General features: G+C 38.4%; 1 protein-coding gene across 3 annotated transcripts; it reads left to right on the plus strand.

Moving 5' to 3' along the window:
- Nucleotides 1-843: 843 nt before the first annotated feature.
- exo1 (exonuclease 1) lies at nt 844-20,396 on the plus strand. Of its 3 annotated transcripts, none has more exons than XM_059359207.1 (14): nt 844-888; nt 3,840-4,030; nt 4,264-4,383; nt 5,613-5,736; nt 8,392-8,529; nt 9,353-9,565; nt 10,801-10,988; nt 11,104-11,206; nt 11,308-11,515; nt 11,759-11,945; nt 14,544-15,084; nt 15,243-15,332; nt 16,773-16,969; nt 20,149-20,396. In XM_059359207.1, exons 2-14 carry the CDS (start codon nt 3,870-3,872, stop codon nt 20,258-20,260), a joined length of 2,382 nt encoding a protein of 793 aa, XP_059215190.1. In that variant the 5' UTR covers nt 844-888; nt 3,840-3,869; the 3' UTR covers nt 20,261-20,396. The 3 variants fall into 3 exon arrangements, with proteins under 3 accessions (XP_059215190.1, XP_059215189.1, XP_059215191.1); XM_059359206.1 differs by having other exon boundaries at nt 853-888; nt 3,834-4,030; XM_059359208.1 differs by lacking the exon at nt 16,773-16,969 and having other exon boundaries at nt 853-888; nt 3,834-4,030.
- Nucleotides 20,397-21,183: the final 787 nt, after the last annotated feature.

Genomic DNA, 21,183 nt, shown 5'->3' on the forward strand with positions numbered 1-21,183 from the left:
CACCGGCCACCTATGATAAAATTGCCTACATCCAGTCAATCAGATCATGTGATTTTACCCCTTTAAGATAATGGCGTATGTCAAGTGTGTGACTTAAGCAGATTTATTATGCCTAAGTCAAAATAAAATGTGACTTAGGCATAAGTCACATTTTAGGCATATGTGAACATGCCTTTGTGACTTAAGCAAGATATGGTAACACTTTGTTTTGAAGGTGTCTACATAAGAGTGACATGAGCATGTCATAAACATGACATGGGATGTGTCATGAACATTAATGACACTTTGAAGTAACATTGATGCTCATGATACTTGTCGTGTCATGTTCCTGACAGGCTTGTGTGACTCTTACAGTATGTAAACACTTTCAAAATAAAGTGTTACCATATCTTGCTTAAGTCACAAAGGCATGTTCAAAAAATGTCATTTATTTCTCTTACATAACAAGTTACATCATTTACACACAGTGTTATTACTATGCCAGTAGCCATCCTTTGTTACATCACATCCTTTTGAGTGAAATGATCAATAATTGTCATATGTTACACTTTTGGTGAATTTTTTTGTCTTTCCTGCAAAACTTGAAAAAAATTAGTTAGGCGGTTATTTTAACAGGGTGACGACCATAGACTGTATAAATAGGTGACGACGAACTGCATTTGTTTTCAATATTTAAAAATTTAGACGTTAAGTCCAGCAGATGGCGGTAAATGCAACGAAAAGGATGCTAACTGCCAATAAACACCAAAGAAGAAGAAGAAGAAGAAGCAGCGGAAGCGAAGAAGAAGAATTCCTTTTTTTGCCGCTAAAATTAAATTGGCTCCAGCTTCTGCTCTGCTTGCTTGCGCTTAAATCTGTCTCTGCGTGGATACAAGTTACAAGACAGAAGTAAGTTTTAATTCACCATTAATTGAATTAAACATTGTGCTGCTTTTTTCTCAGTCAGCATGTGTCATCGTTGACTTACTGCAGCCACCGTTGACGTTAGTTAGCGGTAACGCCAACGTTAAGCGAAGAAACGATTAATATTGTTAGCGTCAGTTTTTAAGATAGCAGATGCCTTTAGAACCATTTTTATAGCTTATTGCTTATAGTGGTGTAGTGGTAGTAGATGACCAGGCGAGTGTACCATTACAAAGATAGATAGGTTATTGAGGAGGAGCTGGGTATAACGTTACTCCTATATATTCCAGTGGCTTCTTGGTTGATAGGTGGGTGAACTGTACTGCCATACGGAGTCTAACTGCAGTAACTAGGCAAAGTGTAAAACTGAGAAAAACTGCTTTAAAGTTTTTTTTTGTGTTTTTTTTTTTTTTTAAAGGCCAGCCAAACGTGTTATAGGTAGGTAGGTGATATGACACTTATTTCTACATGTATTGATGATGTAATTTTTATGCTTAAAAATCATGATGATTTATTTGACCTTTGACCCCAAACATTTAGTTACTGCACTCTGGCTTTGCTGTAAAAACATCTAATAGTAATACACAAACAGAGTGCAGTAACTACAATGTTGTTGTCTTCTTTCAGCTTTTATATTTTGGTTTCACAGAATAAATATTTTCAAATTGATTTTGTTACAAGTGTATTTCAAAGCATTTAATAAATTCAAAGATTTGTGTATTTTAGACTTATTATCATAAAGTGATGTTATATTTTAGTCTTAATATAATTTTATCTCACTTTTTTACTTAAACAGTAACTAGATAATAATTTCCCTTTCAAATAAACTTATAATTTATATTTTTCTTGTCTTCATTATTCCTCACATGAAGGAATACAAGACTACACTGTATCACAGTCAAAGTGAAGTTACTGCAGTCTGCTTTGGTTTTGAGTTGGATTTTGTAGTTACTGCAATGTTTATGTTATTGTTTCTCTGAAATTCAGCAAAATTGAAATCTAAAACTTTGTCACAAGATAAAACAGATATCAAGGAGTTCATTTTTAGCTATAACTCAATTTCGCCCAAAAATGAAGTTACTGCAGTTAGACTTTGTAGGGCAGTTTAAACTGAAAGAAAAAGAGGTGGCTATACTCCGTATACCTGCGTAAACCCTCCACTACCCCACTGTAACTGTAGCAAACATTATATTTTTGAGAACAAGTACTTGTTTCAAATGAAACGAAGGCCCCTTATTAAACACTATTAACTGTTAAATATGGAGACATCAGACTTGGAAAAAGTATCAGTGGAAAGCTGAGCTTCCTGTGGATTCAATGTGCTCATTTTATTAATGTGTGATGATCTTAGTCCCCATAGAAACCGCTTTATTGCAGTGAGAGCGTTTCTTGACTTGAACTTACTGTATAAAATGAGCTGCTGTGACCTCTAGGATAATCACAACCTTACAGCCACAAACTAGAGACCTAAAGCATCCAGAAGATGTATAGTTTTACTTGTGCTGTTGACAATAAGGGGGTTTCTTACCTGTTTAAAGAACGAAGTGCTTGCCATCCATTCGCAGGGATTATATAAATCTCAAGAGACAAAATACAACATGGATTTTTATGTCCTTACAAAGGTCTTGGTGTATAGTAGAGCTGCAACAATTATTCGATTAATTGAACAATAATCGATTATTCAATTAATCATCAACTGTTTTGATAATCGAATAATTGGTTTTAAAGACAATAAATCCAAATTCTCTGATTTCAGCTTCTTCAATGTGAATATTTCATTTTTTTTCGTTCCTCTATGACAATAAACTGAATATCTCTTTGGTTTGTGGACAAAACAAGAGATTTGAGGACGTCATCTTGTGGTTAAGGAAACACTGATTGATATTTTTCAACATTTTATTGACAAAACAACTAATCGATTAGTCGTTTAAATAATCGACAGATTAATCGATAATGAAAAAAATCGTCAGTTGCAGCCCTAGTGTATAGATATAATATTCTGGAGGGGTATATGACTATAATTATACATTCTCAATATCAAAATGGGAAAATTCAACCACATATGGGACATATTGAGCATGGGAATGGACTTCAGAAAGCCATACCATAATGTTCTAAACCCTTATTCACCATTTAATCATTATTTATTAATTTCTATTACACATTCATGGAAAGAGCAACTTGAACTACAGCGCTGAACTGTATCTCAAATTAATAATTAGGTTCCCAGCTTTGAGATGATGTAAACTACTTCTATGTGACATCTACACACCGTGTCACCTGTTCTGCGTTATGACAGGATTCATTTTTGATTTGATTTGAAGCCTCCATTCTCAATGATACAGTAATCACGTCACGTTCTCAAGCTAAAATAGGATCAAGTAGTTATATGTTGCAAAGGTCTCACAGCTGTGTGCAGCGGACTCCACATGTTGCTCAGAAAGACAATTATGTTATCAACATTTTCAGCTCAGCTAATTGTTTGGACGATCATTTTTTATTGATATGAAAACACACACACACACACACACACACACACACACACACACACACACACACACACAGCAGATATACACATGCAAATGAGAAATCGATACAGAAATGTGTAGAGCTTATTTAATGTAATTGTGTTTAATATAATTATTAAATGGAGAGGGTGCAAGGTCCAGTTTTGTATTTGGACTACAGAGTGTGCCTCTAAATGTGATGAATCAATTGTTGAACATAATTAATTTTCAAAAGCAGTATTACAAAAACAAAAAAAACAATATCAATCCTGCTGTTGTTTTTGATAATTGAAATATTGAAAGCTAATTTCAATTTAAAATTGTCAAAAAACTTCTGTATGCAGCTTTGGTTGTGTATAAACCCTTACTAATTGAAAGTTTGAGCAGTTGTTTCTATCAGTAATTTTTAATTTTTTTTTACAGTTTCAGAATCAACGTGTCTCAATCCAGGAACTGAAAATGGGAATCTCTGGACTACTGCAGTTCATCAAAGATGCTGCAGAGCCCATTAACATTAAAAAATACAAAGGCCAGACTGTTGCTGTGGACACATACTGTTGGCTGCATAAAGGAGCATTTTCATGTGCTGAGAAGCTCGCTAAAGGAGAACCAACTGATCAGTAAGACTCTTTATTTTACTTTTATTCTAGGTTAGCTAATGAAAATGCTTTGCATGTAACTCAAAGACGAGTACAAAGGACAGGCAGCATGTTACACCTTTTTAAAAGCAACACAGTAAAACAGAAATGATTAACAACAAACATTCTGTTGTATAAGTGGCTCTAAGAGTAATCTTGTAACAATGGTTAAATGTCCAGAACTAATATTGATACTTTAATTTATCCAATCGTAGGTATGTGTGGTACTGCATGAAATTTGTGAACATGCTGCTGACATTCAATATCAAACCAATATTGGTGTTTGATGGACGCAATCTGCCTTCAAAACAAGAAGTGGAAAAGGCTCGCAGAGAGTGAGTATTACATATACACAAAATATACATTTTTTATGCATGGGTGCATGACATATCGAGTACATATCCTGGACAGGCTGTCTACCACAGTACAAGATCTACAAAAGCCATAAATTATTCAACTGGAGTCACAAACTTAAACTGTAGATTAATTGATTTTTATTTTGGGTATAAAAAGCAGACATAAAAACACACTTGAATGCTCAGTCAAACCCAGAGGTTGGCACATGGCACAGCGTAATGCAACACTTATTTCCAATGTGGACCTTTGGGTTAAGACAATGCCTACAATCATCTAAAACATCACCTCAGTAATATCAATCTAAATACAATCAGGGTTTCCTGCAGACCTTATTTGGCCAGGCACGCCACCCGGCCTGAAATCTGTAGCGCCCGGGGTGCGAGTGGCACCAAATTTAAGATTTTAGGGCAAAAATGTTCTCCGGGGTAGCATGCCCCAAACCCCCCTACTTTGTTCGGGTCCCGTCAACATAGAGTCACAAAATCCTGTTGGAAACACTGGTTCTAAAGATTTTTTAGTGGAGTATCATTTTTTGTACTTAATAAATTGCTGAATGATATTCACGCGCTCAGACCATCCAGGGGACAAATAACCCTTTACCCTCCCTGCTGGAAAAAAAATCCCACAGGAAACACTGGCTTCTGTTGGTACACTTGTAATTAGCTGCAAGTTACCGCTTTAATTGAGAAAGAATGATGAGTGTAGCGGTGGAGAAGTGGTGTGTGCTCTCCAAGCACAACAATGAAATAACATTTTGTGTTGGGTTAGGGTTGAATAGCAAATAATTGTGTCTAGGTCAGTGCTGCTATTAAAACAAAAAGTATCATGTAACTGATAAAGGGACTTGATTAGAATTTTAAGCATTATTACACTTACTCAGAAAAGTTAAAAAAATTACAGTAATCAGTTACTTTATACTTAGTTACCTCCAACGCTGAAGTTAAAAACAGTTGCAGATCAATGTCATGTTGGTATTAAAAAATATTGTGAAGGTATTAAAAAAGGTGTTAAATTCAACTTAAGTATTTCTGTATATACCCTGCAACCACTCCACAAAGAGTAAAGCGACTAGAAAAGTGCTATATAAGTGCAGGTCCATTTACAAGTTTGTTTCAAAATCTTAGATTTAATTTCAAACTGCCAAAAAGAAATTCTACCAATGCAAAGTCTTCCATTTATAATTCAGTTTCATTCATGTACCTTTCAGGCGCAGAGAAAGCAACCTTCAGAAAGGCCGACAGCTACTACGTGAAGGCAAACTGTCCGAAGCAAGAGACTGCTTTACCCGCTGTGTTAACATTACGCCAGCCATGGCGCATAACCTTATTAAGGTGAGGTCTTCCTATCTCCTGCCAAGCTGAAGGAAATTACAGATTGTACAGCATGAAGCCCCCTAAAAGTCAATGATTTAAGACATTTATCAAAAAAAGACCAGAACCACAGCTCTATTATACACCTGACACAAAGCGGGGCAGAGCAAATGTCATTGCTAGTTTTACATTAACCCAGTTGCCATTGTCATTGCCATGTTGTTGGTGGCAAATTTACTACCCATTGTGATCATGGGTGTCTTGGTCTTAAGCTCTTAAGCCTTTAGCAGGCTCATTTTTAAAGTGTGAAACTATTGTATATCAACCATGTCATGCAAGCTTGTTGGGAAATGGGCCAAAAAACACTGTTTGAAACACCTTGAAGCAAAAAGAGTCAACACCTCTCTTTGGAAGTTGCTTTTTTATGCTTACATTTAAATGTTCTTGTTTGTTGTTTAGAACAATGTAAATTACCTATGAATATTTATTGTTAGCCTGAGGGGGAGTTCATAGACCTAAAACAACGTATGTATCCAAAACAAGAGATCATATTTATGTCTTTAAATGTTAATGGTTCAGTAAACCCAGCCAAAAATAACCAAAATTAAAAAGAAACTCACAAATGAAACATGAGGATTGAAAAGATTTGGATTCAAAAACCTTTTAAAGTTTCTATGTAATAAAGCGTGAGAGTGATAAGCACATTTTTAAATCCCTGTTTGATACCCAGTGTATCTTTTTGTTACCCGGGTTCTCTTAACATAACTGGATTCACGCTAAGTAGTCCTCTGACGCTGGTTATCCACTTTGCAAGATGTGAAGGAAAGTTAGGAGCTCTCTGTCATATCTTATAAGTAGAACAAGTAGGCTTACAAGGCTTTACTCATCCTCTGTTGTAGGATGATATCGGTGTGTAACACATTGAAATGGCTATAACATGCATATAGTCTATGGCAGTGATTCCCAACAGGGGGGGCCCGACCCCCCAAGGGGGGCACCAAAGATCCATGGAGGGTCGTGAAGCCCTCTTGATTTTAAGGATGTAATAAATCTAATGTGTTAAATATAGATGAGTCAGCATTTAATTCATTAGTGGGACAAAAACAACTAAATAAGGGCTACAATAAATGTTTATTCATTTATTTAAATAGAAAAATCACTATAGAAAAGTTTAAAAATAAAGGCTATATCGCGAGAATAAGGACATGTGTATCATCCCTCCTGCAGTATACACAGGTAACCTCACCTCGCGGTAACCTCACCTCGTGGTAACCTCACCTAACAACAGAAACACAGAGCTAATGGAAAAATGGCGAAGCGTCAGGGAGACGAAAATGCTGAATATCTCAAAAAGAAAAAGAGAGGGTACCATGAAAGTCACAATAACCTATCCATTGAGAAGCAATGGACAATGGAGGGGTCGCCAAAGTTTCCAATGGTAAAAAAGTGGGTCCCTTAAGAAAAAGGTTGGGAACCACTGGTCTATGGGACTGTAAGCGAACAAATCTGACTTGTCGCACTGGCAACATGGCTCAAGAAGCAGACACAGAAAAGTTCCAATTTTCTCCCTTTGGACACAACCCGTTGAAGGAGAAATAAGAAGCCCATCACAGAGCTGGTTAAAAATTCATGGGAAGAAATGGTCTTTTTCGATTCATGGAATGATCATCCTCTACAGAGAGACTTTAAGCCAATATTCAGCATCACTCTTTTTCCTTTAGAATAGTTTTTCTATGCAAATGAAGAATACTGCCAGAGTACAAAGATGTCTATTATCCTTTTTCGGTCAGAGCCGGTTCCCGGCCGGTTTGTGGTTCGCAGTTGGTTCAGCTTGCGAACCAGCTCTGAACATGTTTGCTTTTCCACAGACGATAGATCCACGCCATTGCATCAGTGTTTATGTCTGTATACGTCTCCGCCCTCTCGGCAAGTAAATAACAACAGCAGAACATGTCTCTCCAACACATCTGTGCTGCTCATCTTGATCACTGGATGAGGAATACATTCTTAACGCTGAACATAAGATGTTAATGTTGGACTTTGATGTAAGCTAACCCTAGCACGCTAGCGATCGTAGGCTCACGTTAGCACGCTAGCGATCGCCCACTATCGATCACCTGCTAACGTTAGCATGCTAGCTCGCCCGTATCAATCATATTGCAGTTAAACAAATCATATAAATGAATGATACATGTTTCAGTTGGTCTCTCTCAACAGCACCGAATTGGTCTTGTTGGTCAGATAGCCCCGCCCCCAGCCCCTGACATGAGTGGTTTGCAGTTCAAGACCAGCAAAGAGTTGGTGTCGCTGTGGAACCAGTTTTCCCGGCTGGTAGCCGGCTCTTTGGCTGTGGAAAACCAAAGAACCATTCGCAATTGTGCACTGGCCAGGAAACGGCTCTGGTCGAGAAGCCCTATAAAATGACTGTCCGACATGTCTGATCATAGCGCCATTACTTGAAAGTTTATTTGAGTTGCAGCTTACTATTTACACACATGAAAGTGTTTTTTATGCTCTGAAGTACATTACATTTTTTGCACCTTCTACATTTATCCTATGACATTTTTTAAATATCAGGTTTTTGCTAAATTTTAATGTTTGTGGTTCAATCCAGCAAGTTTGCATGTTGGTGAAGTTATGTAGTAATTATTTTTTGTGTTGATTCTTTGAAACCAGGCTGCAAGAGCACAAGGAGTGGACTGTGTTGTGGCTCCGTATGAAGCTGATGCTCAGTTAGCTTTCCTCACTAAATCTGGCTTGGCTGAGGCTGTCATCACAGAAGACTCTGACCTCCTTGCATTTGGCTGCAAAAAGGTATTGATAGACCCAAGGCATGCACTTCCTGCTGCATACATGTAAATCGTTTAAATTAAACCTGAGCTGCATTGTTCAAAAGTTAATAAGAGTTATCCAGATGAGGGTGTTGATGATTTGTTGAATCTGGACTTTTTGGTTCTTTGAAGCTTGTTAAAAATTAATCTGTAGCTGCGGTCATAACAACTTAAATTCAAACTTGCAAAATGGCGGGCTTATTGACAGTTAGCTGGATGATGATCCAGATGTTTTACTGTGAACCCCAGACACAACCCAAGTCATTTTCAGATGCAAATGGCTTGCTTTTTTTAGATTAATAATCAGGTTTGATGTGTGTTTAAATGAGGTAATTGTAAAATCACCATGATCTGTAATCATCACAATTAAATTAGGGTCAGGGGCTACATAGTGGTTAGCACTCTTGCCAGCAGCAAGAGGGTCACTGGTTCGACTCCGGCCTGCTGCTCTTTGGATGGAGTTTGCATGTTCTCTCCATGTCAGCATGGGTTCTCTCCAGGTCCTCTGGCTTCCTCCCCAAATCCAAAAACATGCACTTATCAGTTTTTAAACAAGATTGTATTTTGTGCGGGTGGAGGATAATACTAGTGCTTATTTAGGACGTTAGCCAGTTTGAGAGAGAAATGACTGACTATATATAGAGGAGAGTAAGTAAGTGCAAAACAACAACATAATCAGTACTTCAGTGTTAATCCTGTTTGCAGTAAACTGTATGTAAAACAAAGGCTTAAGAACCCGCCTCATGCACTACCACTGCTTATACATTGCAACCAACTTACAAGTCGATTATCTTTCAATCATGCAGGTGATTCTCAAAATGGACAAGCAGGGCAACGGCCTGGAGATAGACCAAAGCAACATGGGCCGTTGTCGCTCTTTGGGGAACGTTTTCACAGAGGAGAAGTTTCGCTACATGTGCATCCTCTCTGGATGCGATTATCTGGCCTCCCTACATGGCATTGGCCTGGGAAAGGCTTGCAAGCTACTGCGATTGGCCAAAGACCCTGATATCCTCAAGGTGAGACCTAATGATGATGAGATAGTGAAAGTGGATTATGCATTTAGCAAGGTAGCTACTGTTTGAAATTGTGATTCCAAAGGTACCTCACTTTTAAGACGGCTACATCCCCATAGAAACAGGCTGCATGCTAAACCTGTGTCTGAGCAAAGTATGTTTAAATCATCTGACTAAAATCTGAAAAAAAATCCTCCAATGTCTATAATCCAACTCAATCCAAATAAACAAAAGGACTCTACACTGGGATACAATTGACTCTACAAATGAGTGTTGGAAAACTTTCCTTACCATGTAAGCAAAGTTTTCAAACACTACTAATATTATTGGTATCAATATGAAGAATATAATGATACAACTAATTAGGAAGTAATGAATGGCAATAATAATTAAATATTAAAGGATAACTCTCAATTACACATCAAGAAATTGTAGTATATGAAATACTGTATATAGTATAGTAGAGGGCCATGTTTAATGATGGAAAATTAAAAATGTATTGATTGCTTGTCAGGAAGTGGGTGAAAAATTGCTCCATGGTTATGCTATATTTCTGAATAAAAATGGATTGTATGGGTACACAGAAGTCTCTCCTTACAGACATGCCCACTAATTCCTTGTCGTTTTGGGCAAGAACCATGCAGTTTTTACATGCAGTACAAATGTGTTACTTTTGTCTTTTTAAATATTTAGGTAGGGAACTCTACACAGGAATACATAAATTGGGTATCACTGGAAACAAATGATATCAACCAAAAACACAAGACATAAGTGAGCATGGGAATGGCCTTCTTATACTCCAGTCATAATGTTCTCATCCCTTATACACAATCAACATTTTAATTCATTAAATAGTTTTAATTACTAACTTGACATCAAGGTGAGCTACATCTCAAATAATCTTCAGATTCCCACACCACTTCTATGTGAGATCTGCCTGCTATCTTACCCAAAAGATTCCCTGTCCTCCATATTAAAAAGTCAGTAAAAAGGATGGGTGGAGTGGAAGAAGATGAGCAACCACACACCATTTTCTAATAATAGTAAAACATTTTCTGTCCCATTACTGGTCAATTTTGATAAAACGTTGAGCAAAGGTATACAGAAAGTGAGTCAATAGTCGTCGTTCAGTCTGTAATTACACTAATGCTTGCATATAAAGTATTTTTCTTAATATCTTTTAGCATTGGTCCAAAAGCAGATTTTGAGTTGATTCTGAACTCTTGTTGCCCTTTCAGGTGATCAGAAAGATGGGCCAGTATCTAAAGATGGATCTAGTCGTCCCTGAACAGTACATCGAGGGATTCATCAGAGCCAATAACACTTTCCTCTACCAGCTTGTGTTTGATCCTGTCAAGAGGAGGGTTGTACCCCTGAACGCTTACCCAGAGCACATGGACCCAGCAACCCTCAGCTACGCTGGAACGTATCCTCTTGTGCTGAATCCTAACTGACACCCCCATAGTGCTAAGTATTTAGTGCCTCCTTGGTTTTTCCTCATCATCTGCACTGTATTCTATCCTTGATGATGCTGAATCCAGAAATGTAGGAGATGACAAAGGCTTGCAGATGGCCTTAGGAAATCTTGATATCAACACCATGAAGAAGATAGACGACTTCAGCCCAGACAAACCCATTTCCCAGGTAACCAATCACAATCAATTGTGATTCAATAAAAATTGATAATCCAGTTTCCTTTGAGTGTCACATTTAATTTAGAACAGCTTTGCCTATCTCCTTTTTAGCGTTCCAAATCCCACAGTTGGGACCGCTCACCAGCCGCCACTAGGCCCAGTGTCTGGAGTGGAGGCTTAAAGCCAGCATCTGTTGCCCCGCCTCAGTCTGCTGCCTGTCCAGACAGGCCTCCCTCCACCAGGGGGAAGGAGAGAACCATCAGCCTGGCTGGGCTTAGGCTGCCTTGCAGAGGGCTGCAGGTGAAGAGACCACGAGAAGGTGAACTGTTTAGATTGCTGCATACTTTTTAACACGGGATTCTCACTCTTTGGGGCTCTTTGCAAGATTTTGGTACTACAGGAGCTTCTCACCATTTGGCAAAATTAGTGTGTGATTCATGCAGATCTGATGAGTATTTGCAGTAAGGGTAGTACAGGGGTTTACACCACTGGACATTTGTTTGGGAGAAACCTGTGTGTGTAGCCTATTTTGACTTCTGTGCTGTACTTTTTCCTCCTATAGACGATGGTGCATCAGACCAGGACATGCTGCAGCAGTACTCATCCTCCTCTCAGAAGCGATCCGCATCAGACCAGCATTCAGACAAGCCAATATTAAGCAGTGAGAGCCGGCCACGTAACCCCTTCGCCACCCTGCTACAAAAGAGAAACCAGGAAACTGAGGAGGACAGCCAGGCCACATGCAGCAGGTGACATCACAGGCATTGAACCACACCTAATGATCATCTTATTAGACTGCTTGTTGACGAATCTGACTTTAGGGCAAGGTACACAGGCAGGCAAGATAGATAGAAAACTTCTGCTGTAGCGAGCATGTTTACATGCCAGAGTCCTGTATCTGCTGCATGATGGTAAAAGCAGAAATGACGAGTTGAGGGGGTGGCTTGGGTCGTGTGCTATGCTAAAAGCTCTGCGTGTGATGGCTGTGTTGTTGAGGTCAGAGAGGTCGGGGGTAGGAAGAACAATGATTTTGGAGGTGTGAGGTGTAATGTGTGCTAGTGTGTTCCTGTTTGAGGTGGTTAACATGTTAAAGAAGCAGGCTGAACAGTAGAGGGTGATGGGTTGAACTATGCTTTTGTAAAGGCAAAATTGCATATTGCTTAGAGAGTCTCCTGAGATGGCAATACAAGCATTGGGCTGCTGAGTCTGCAGTAGGAATGGGAAGTGTCACTCACTACATCCACAGTTGTGTGGTCATACATTTTCTAAAGAGTTGCTTTCTTTCTGCTCTCACCTGTTCCCTCCAAAAAAACTATCACACACACACACACACACACACACACACAAACAATTTATCCATGAGTAGCTGCGATTTGCACCAACAACCACTAGGTGGCACAGTGATAAATGCAGTCTCCTCCTGTCTTTCAAAAGGGGGGGCAGAGTTTCAGAGGTTCCTGAAACTCAGGAAATAATTCACAGCACCCTTTCTGCCTGGCCTGTACAGTACACTTACATGTTACACAGTCATAATACAGATCCTAAGAACATAATTCAGTGTACTGAATTAGTGTACCGAGTGTACAGAAAAAAACAAAACAGAAGGGGGCACTACTTTCTCATTGCACCAATGACCCTTTCAAGGTCCACCTTATGAACTGTCCATTCCTTTGTATGCAGTCCACTTCCTCCAGCGTTGTTTAGAGATTGCTGTATTTGTCCCTAACTGATGGGTTAGTTTTTCCATTGAGTAGATTTTCTCAACAATGTCCAGCCACTGTCCTGACTTTAAGTGGTCACTTCTCAACCAGTTCCTTGTTATAACCTTTTTTGCATGCCAGTATCAGAATTTTAAATAGGTAAATGTCTCTCCTGTATTACATGATCTGGTTTGAACCCAAATACATAATCCTGGGCTCCTTAGTAATCTTATCATGTAAAATTATTACTCCATCCCAAAAGGATTGTATCTTGACCAGATCTTGACTCTCTGACCAGAAAATATGAGTGTGAGTGGCATTTCCATGTGCACACTGCCTCCAATGTTGCTGCCTTGTTTCTAGGTATTTGATCATTATGTGAGATGTGCATATTTTTTCAAGATGGTAGGAGAAGAGCCTGCTTGGTTCATTACCATATTGTGATAATGCTCTTTGGTGGAAAACATACATTTTTGATATGCTCAGTTATAATATGAATGAGGTAAGTTCCAACAGTAGTTAACTTCCTCATATTTTTGTCTGTGGGTCATTGCTTATGTTATTCCTCTCCATCAATAAGCTCTTTGTTAAGTTGCTCAGTTTATCTCATAACTATCTTTTTACTTGCGGATGTGTATGAGCTCAGCTATGCTCTAATCACAACTTTAGCTGTGTGTCATATCACTGCAGGAGTAACGGGTTTCTGCAGTCTCTGTCTGCATTGTTCTAGCCATTGTCTGATGTTGTTGCAGGAGTTCATGTACAAAATCCAGAAGGGGATGTCAGTTCTTGAGATTAGGCCTGTCACAATAATTACTATATCTACTTATCGATCGATATATAAAATGGACATGATAGTTTTTTCTGGACTTGATATATCGTTGTTTACAGACTTTTTTGTGTTGTGTTTAAAGCATTGTGCAAATGTTTGACAGGAAGTAGTTCCCAAGCAGCCATTCCAGCTGTTTTATATGGTATTTGTAATATAAAATAATATAATTAAAAATATTTATCTCAGTGCATTTTTGTTAACAGAGCCTGAGAGTCGATTTCATTTGTTTTGATTGTAGTTTAGTTATTTATGTTTTATCTTTCTAGAATATTTTAATATTTCTTTTCCACAATTCTATTTCAATGTTTAGTATTCTTGAGATTTAAAAAATAATTGCTGTTGAAAAGGATGTACTTGGATTATTATGCTCTAATTTTATTATATCAGTGGCATAAAATGGTCCTAAACGACAACAATACTATCGTTTATCATGATAGTTTCTGGGAAAATATATAGCCCTAAAAAATGTATTATCCTGACAGGCCTACCTAAGATGAATATATTTCTCCTCCTCTGTTCACCAAGTCATTGCTTCCAGGTATGCAATCCGCTTTGCAGCCAAGGTCAATGCCGACTCACTTCTGTCTAGCGTATCCTCCGTTATACTGCTTGTCTTACAGCTTGTCTTATGTACTTTAGGAAAAATGTCACACTCCATGGCTGGCAAAGATTTTGACATAGTCAGGTTTGTAGAAGTTTGGGGTAGTTTCATGTGCTTATACATCATAAGACTTGCAAATCTATATGTGTAAGTCTATACATGTAAGACTATACAATCTTGTATAACATTGATGTTGCTTTATTCCCACATTTAGATTCTTCAGCAGTTCCATTTCAGCAGCCAGTCTAAGCAACGAAGAGTCTGCTCAGCAGGATTTGGAGCCCAGAGCTGTGAGTTCCACTCTGGACAATTCTCCCAACACCGAGAATAATGACTGCAATGCTCCTGATATTCCATCCGTGGACACCCCGAGCCCGCCTCCATCACCCAGCATTACGTCTCCCAGATCAGCCAGTCAGGGTCTCAGGCTCTTTCACTGGTCGGACAGCTCCTCCTTGACTGAACAACCAAGAACGCCCAAGTCCACTTCAGGCCTGGCCGCCCTGCAACAGTTTCAGTATAAGAAGGGGAGTTTGACCTCACCCCCAAAGACCCAGAGACCCCCTGGAGCCACGTCATCCCCTCGTCAGTCCTCCACTGATGGAAGCCCAGAGGAAAAGGTTGACCTCCCATGTTCCCCTCCTTCCCAGGACAGTGCCTACTTCTCCCAGTCCCAGCCTGATCATACTTCTTGCCACAAAGAGGAAGTCCTCAACGACAACTTCCCCTCCTCCTACCAGGAGGATGCTGCATTTGTAGGTTTATACAAATTGCCACCGTCTTTATAAATGTTTACACAATCCTTGTGGTTGGGTCAGCTTGACATCCTCATTAGCATTTGATGGCCCACGAAGCTATTTTGGTAATGGCTTTATGTTCTTACATGTTCTTACATTTTCATCTACTTCCACAGGAAATGAATTCAGGCAAAGATTCTGAGCTTGAGCAGAGTCCCACACACTCAACAGAAGCAGATAAGAAGCCCGGCATGCTGAGATCAAAGGTGGGTTTGTGCCTGAGCTGCATCCTACATTTTGCAAAGTTTTGGTTGTTCTTCTTTTAAGGACAGTATTCCAACATATTTTTCTTACCATTAGACAGAGGAGGATTGTGTCAGCCTGCCTTATAGAGCTGTAAATCCCTAATGAATTAGCTGCGGGTTTAATGTTCCTTGATAGCATGGGATATGTGCTGCTAATGAGGGTTTTCCACCCTGACAAGCAGATAAACTAGAACATATCATCATCCAATACATTTTCACAACTAGCAAGGCATATCATTCATTATGCTGTAAAAACTGATGTCAGTTCAAGAAGTCTCCAGCACTTTAACAGCCATGTACTGTCACTAAAGAGTTATGTCCTGTATATATTGAACTATGATTCACTTAATGACTGCTGAAGCACTTCTGGTTAGAGGCTATCTGCATTTCGTTGCTTTGTACTTGTGACATGTGCAATGACAATACAGTTGAATCTAATGTAATGTAATGTAACTGTGAAAGGCTCCTCTTACACAGAACTGTAAATTCTCAAAATAAGTACATTGTAATTTCTCAAATTACAATCGTTTAACGATATTGTAGAACCATGTAATTTCAAATATTATAAAAAACAGCTTTGTGAGAAGGGACCAGTCTCTAAAATTACAAATGTTCTTTTTTCGTTTGAATGGTTGGTGTCATTGAGTTGAAGGCAATTGTCTCACAGGATGTGGTTAGCCTAGCTTGGGAAGACTAGGAATCTGGGGACACGGCAAGTCTGGCTCAGTTGCGCAGCTAAAGCTCACTGATTATCACTCTTTATTTCATGTAGTGTGAATGGGAACAACTGAATCATAAATTTAGCTGCATCAGAATTGGTGATAATAGAGAGCAGGAAGGGACAGAAGTATAAAATGAGCATGAGGTGTGTTTGTGTGGGTGTTGAGTTCAACAACAATCAACAACCTTTGTCCAGAAGACCATACTTTTAGAACTGCCTTCCTCTTTTGTTTTTTCTCTCTTTCTCCCTCTCTCTTTTACAGATGACAAACACAAAACACAATGCTTAAAAGCCAATACCAATGAAATGTAAAGAGAATTAGTATATACTGTATACAAAAGAGAAAAACCCATGTCCAACTAATTGGTATCCTCTTTAGAAAAATTAACATTTTTATTGCTTAACCCTTTAGCGTTGGAGCTTTTCTCTGCTTTTTTTATTCAAAGGCTGTAGTGTTTTCTTGACAGAGCAAGGCTAGCTCTTTGCACCTGCTTCTAGTCTTTATGCTCAGCTACTTCTCCACTACAGCTCTCTACTTGACACACAGATGTTGGATTGGTATGAAATTTCTCATCTCACTCTTGGATTTTCAAGATGGAAGTTGAAGACATTTTTCATAGAGGACACAATGTTTTACTGCTATGTTTTCATCTCGTCTCCTGTACATGTTTTTCCTCCAGGTTTCAGGTCTGTTAAAGCCAAAGTCCAGTCACCATGGTCAAGCAGCAAAGGTGCAAACATTGGGCCGCGCTAGGGCCAGTGGACTGAGCAAAAAGTCTGCAGGTTCTGGGAAGAAAGCTTCATTCTCTAATAATGAGAACAACCCTGGTGTCCAGGCCACTATCAGCACCCTCTGGAAGAACTTCAGCTTCAAAAAGTAAAAGACGTAGTCAATTAATAGAATATTATTCTAATCACTTTATTTACATGATCTGGTTTGAAAGGATAATTGCTGAGTAAACAACATCCAAACATACTGGATGTCTCATTCCACTTCACATTATGGCATTTCTCTTTCTTGCAGACTGTACACATGAATGGCCTGCAAATCTTTTGACATATACAGCTCACTGGATTTTGGTTTCTTAACTTCATTGTTACTCTATAGCTGAATAATAGCTTTGTTATTTAGTTGTGCCAAGGCGTTACACAGTATATAGAGGTCCTGGTTCAGCTATACCGTGGGTTAGGAGTCACAGTTTAGATATGGGTTTGATACAGTGGGGAACAAAACCTGAATGCTTGCTGCGGACTGACGGAGTATTTTACCTACTTGCAGCTTTGGCATAATGTTACAATTTCCATTACAAAAAAGGGAACTTTTCAAATGCTTTCGTATTATACTGTACAAACACTGAACAAACCCTTTCCCAAACAGGTCACAATGGGCTATAAAACTAAAAAGCATCTCTAATGCTATAAAATTTAAAATACAAACAAAATATATTCTGCAAGAGGAGAAGTGTTTCTATCAGTGCCACACACAAGACTGCTTGTTTCCATTCACATACCCTAAAACTGTGAAGGAACGCTAACACTGGGTGACAAACTCGCACCAATCAGACTGCTGTGCCAACCTAATGACCCAATGAAACCCACCTACCTGAACACCCTGATTCAGGCATACGCTACCTCACGACCGTTGCGCTCTTCCAATGAACGGCGCCTGGCTCTGCCATCCATTGTTCAAACTCTTTGTGTTTTTTGTTCCCAGTTGGTGGAACCACTACCAGTTCCTACCAGAGCAGGGGCGTCCCTCTCTACCTTTAAAAACCTCCTGAAGATCAAGGTTATTATAGTTAACGAAAACTAACGAAATAACGATAACTAGAATTGAAAAAACATTTTTGTTAACTGAAATAAAAATAAAAACGAGAGTTGTTATAAAAATGATAACTATCTGAAACTGTATTATGTGGTTACAAAACTAACTAACATTATAGTAAAAATGCCCTTAGTTTTCGTCTTTGTCAATTTTTTTCATACGTAAAAACCTTTTTGGTTGATATAAAATCTATTGCATCTATCTGGTTTTATGTGTTAATAACCTTATTGGGGCTGAGATGGATCAGACAAAGGAAATAAAGGAAACATTTATTGTGACTTTTGAATCTGGCACCAAAAAAATACCCCATTTTAAAAAAAAAACAAAAAAAAAAAAAACCTAAAACTAATAAAAACTAAGCTAAAAGCAAGCATTTTCCAAAAAATAAAAACTAATTAAAACTAGTAAACTCACTCTAAAAACAAATTAAAACTAACTGAATTTGAAAACAAAAAATCATAAGGAAATTAAAACTAAAAACTAATGAAAAATCCAAATGTATTATATCCTTGCTGAAGACCCAGCTCTTCAGAGAGCATCTTCTCTCCTAGCACCACACCACAACTCTACTCCTTAAAGAATCCTCACTAGACCCTATTGATGCACTAATGGCTCTTATTGCACTATACCATGATTGTTCCCCTTTTTTTTTCCTGTAAGTTGCTTTGGATAAAAGCGTCTGCTAAATGACTAAATGTAAATAAAACCTGTGAAGCTTTGTTTGTTTTTTAAGCCGCAAACAAGTTTAACTTCAGCAGCCTCATTTTACATTCTGGAGTCAGTTGAAATGTCACACTGGAAAAGCCTAGAATGAAGTTTATGTATATTTGGGGACTTTGCAACATGATTTGACAACCTTAACCTTCTGTGTGTTAATAAGTCCCCTTTTGTAGGGTATCAGGGTTTATATTACTTTATTCATTTTTAGTTAATATTTGCAAATGCTTTAAAATGTATAATTGAAGATGGCTGGCTGGGTTATGCCGCCTTAAGTTATTCTAAAGTGATCTCATGTTAACATTAACTTCAGACTCTGTGGCTGATTAGGTGAGACCCTCGTTAAGGAACTTAATGCTGAGTATTAATATAATGATGTGAGCGTGGACGGCCCTTTACCCTTTAGCACTGACTGGATTACTGACTTGACTTCTAGCGACTCCAAAGACATTTTTTGTCCCATTGTGGCACTGAAAAGTTTATGAAGTCATTATTTATTGTTAGTCAGGTGGCTTAGCCAAATAAAGGGGACAGGCCGAACAAAAGCACCAAATTTTTTCCACATGCTCTCTATCACTAGAGACTGCGCATCGGAGATGGCAGAGAACCAGTATATCTTCCAAGCCACTTAAAAGGTCAATCTTGGTGTCAAAATATACATCTTCTGGGTCAAGAAATAATTTAATGCTATTGAGAATATCACTAGATGATTATTTGATCAAATAAATATGTTCATTTTCAATCTGACTGGTAGGCTACTCGCTTCAAGTGCTGCAGCAGGAATCCTGAGTTGAAAATGTTTGGAATCTATGTTCACAGGAGAGTGCTGATAAGCTGCAATGTACACTGCCCCAAAAAATCAAGGGAATGCTTTCATCTCATGTCAGATCTTGATCAACAAATTATTTACAGTGAGACATCTAGTGATATTCTCAATAGCTTTAAATGATTCCTTGACCCAGAAAATATACAATCTAGGAGTACCAGTATATCTTGGAAGATATATTGGTTCTCATAGACTTTATATGGCTGCCATCTCCGATCCGCAATCTTGATGAAGTGGCTCCTACCAAAAACTGAAACCTATGGTGATAGAGAGCATGTGGAAAAATGATGGTGCTTTTGTCTGGCGTGTCCCCTATCTTCTCAAACCTGGTCCTAAGCAGCCTGACTGTGTAAAACTTTTACAAAAGCGTTCCCAATAAATGTTTTATTTAATTTCTGCTTTTGTTCACATATCCAGTGTGTTTTCTTGAAAACAAAACAAATGATAGTTCAATGTGTACACATTGCATACATTGTTCAATCTATTCATCACAGTAAAAGAATTTTGAGCCCAACTGACGCAGAAACCAGATTGTTCACATTGTTAAAAACGTCAATGCAGGACAGAGAAACCAATTTAGGCAATAGACCCACACCAACATAGATATGGAAATTTTTGTAAACACACTAACATTGTTGCATGATGACTGTGATGCCCTGATGGAAACCTCCCCTCTTGTGTTTTGTAGAGATAACCAGAAGATGACTGCCTATAAAAAAGAAGAGCCCATGTCTGCTGTCAGAGACAACCTGCAGGCAGGCTCACCTCAGACGGACATGAACTTAATCACCAGCTTCTGAAAGATGCTTTGAATGTTTCACACATTGCTTAGAACTCTGTGTGGGACTGAGGCTTTTAAACATACCATGTATGTTAATGATTTGTCATTAACCTGTTTTTATTAATGTATAGTTTCAAATAAATCAACTGATTTGATGTTTCTTGTGTATGGTGTGGAGTTTCTATAAAACTATACTTAATTTGTGGGGGTTACATTAGATCTTCTTGGCATTGTCTGTTGCTTCATCACAGCAGTCAAAGAATTTGTCACCTAGTAAAAATGCATAGTGTGCTCCAGTGTTTACTGAAAATGCCCTACCCACATGCAAGCTGAGGAATGTGGCGATTATACTGCTGGCTTCCTTTGCCTTCACAACCATGACTGGTATCTTGGCCTGAACACAGGCTTTTCACTGTGTTTTATTGCATAATCACTTCCAAGTGTTGTCGGATGCAGTCTTGTGTTTTTATGTGCTTCTATAATAGCATCCTATGACAGAAGAAAATCTCTCCTCAGATCTGTTTGAGGCTATGTATGTCGACCCCCGCCCACCTCTGAGTAGATCAACCTGTTGAATATCTTTATAGCCCTGTGTGTGACACTCTACACATCCCAAATGTCGGTGAGTTCACTGCAAAAACCAACTGACAAAAAATAAGAAATAACTAGAAATAAGCAATATCATAATATACATGCTCGAAACAGGTAAAATTATCTGCCAGTGCAGTAAGTACAGTTTTCTTTGTAAGAATTCTTTAAATAAGTAAAAAAAATATCTAGAAACTGGAAAAACCAATGATATGTTGAAATAAATCCAAATATACTTATTTTGAGCAATTGTGGCTTGAAAAGGCCAACTGTAGTAACATTAAAATAAGCCAGCAATACTTAAAACGAGCACGTTTTGGTGATAGAAAATGCTTCTGAAATATAGGTAAAAAC

This window comes from Centropristis striata, chromosome 20, assembly GCF_030273125.1.
Source record: "Centropristis striata isolate RG_2023a ecotype Rhode Island chromosome 20, C.striata_1.0, whole genome shotgun sequence".
NCBI classification, from domain to species: Eukaryota; Metazoa; Chordata; class Actinopteri; order Perciformes; family Serranidae; genus Centropristis; species Centropristis striata.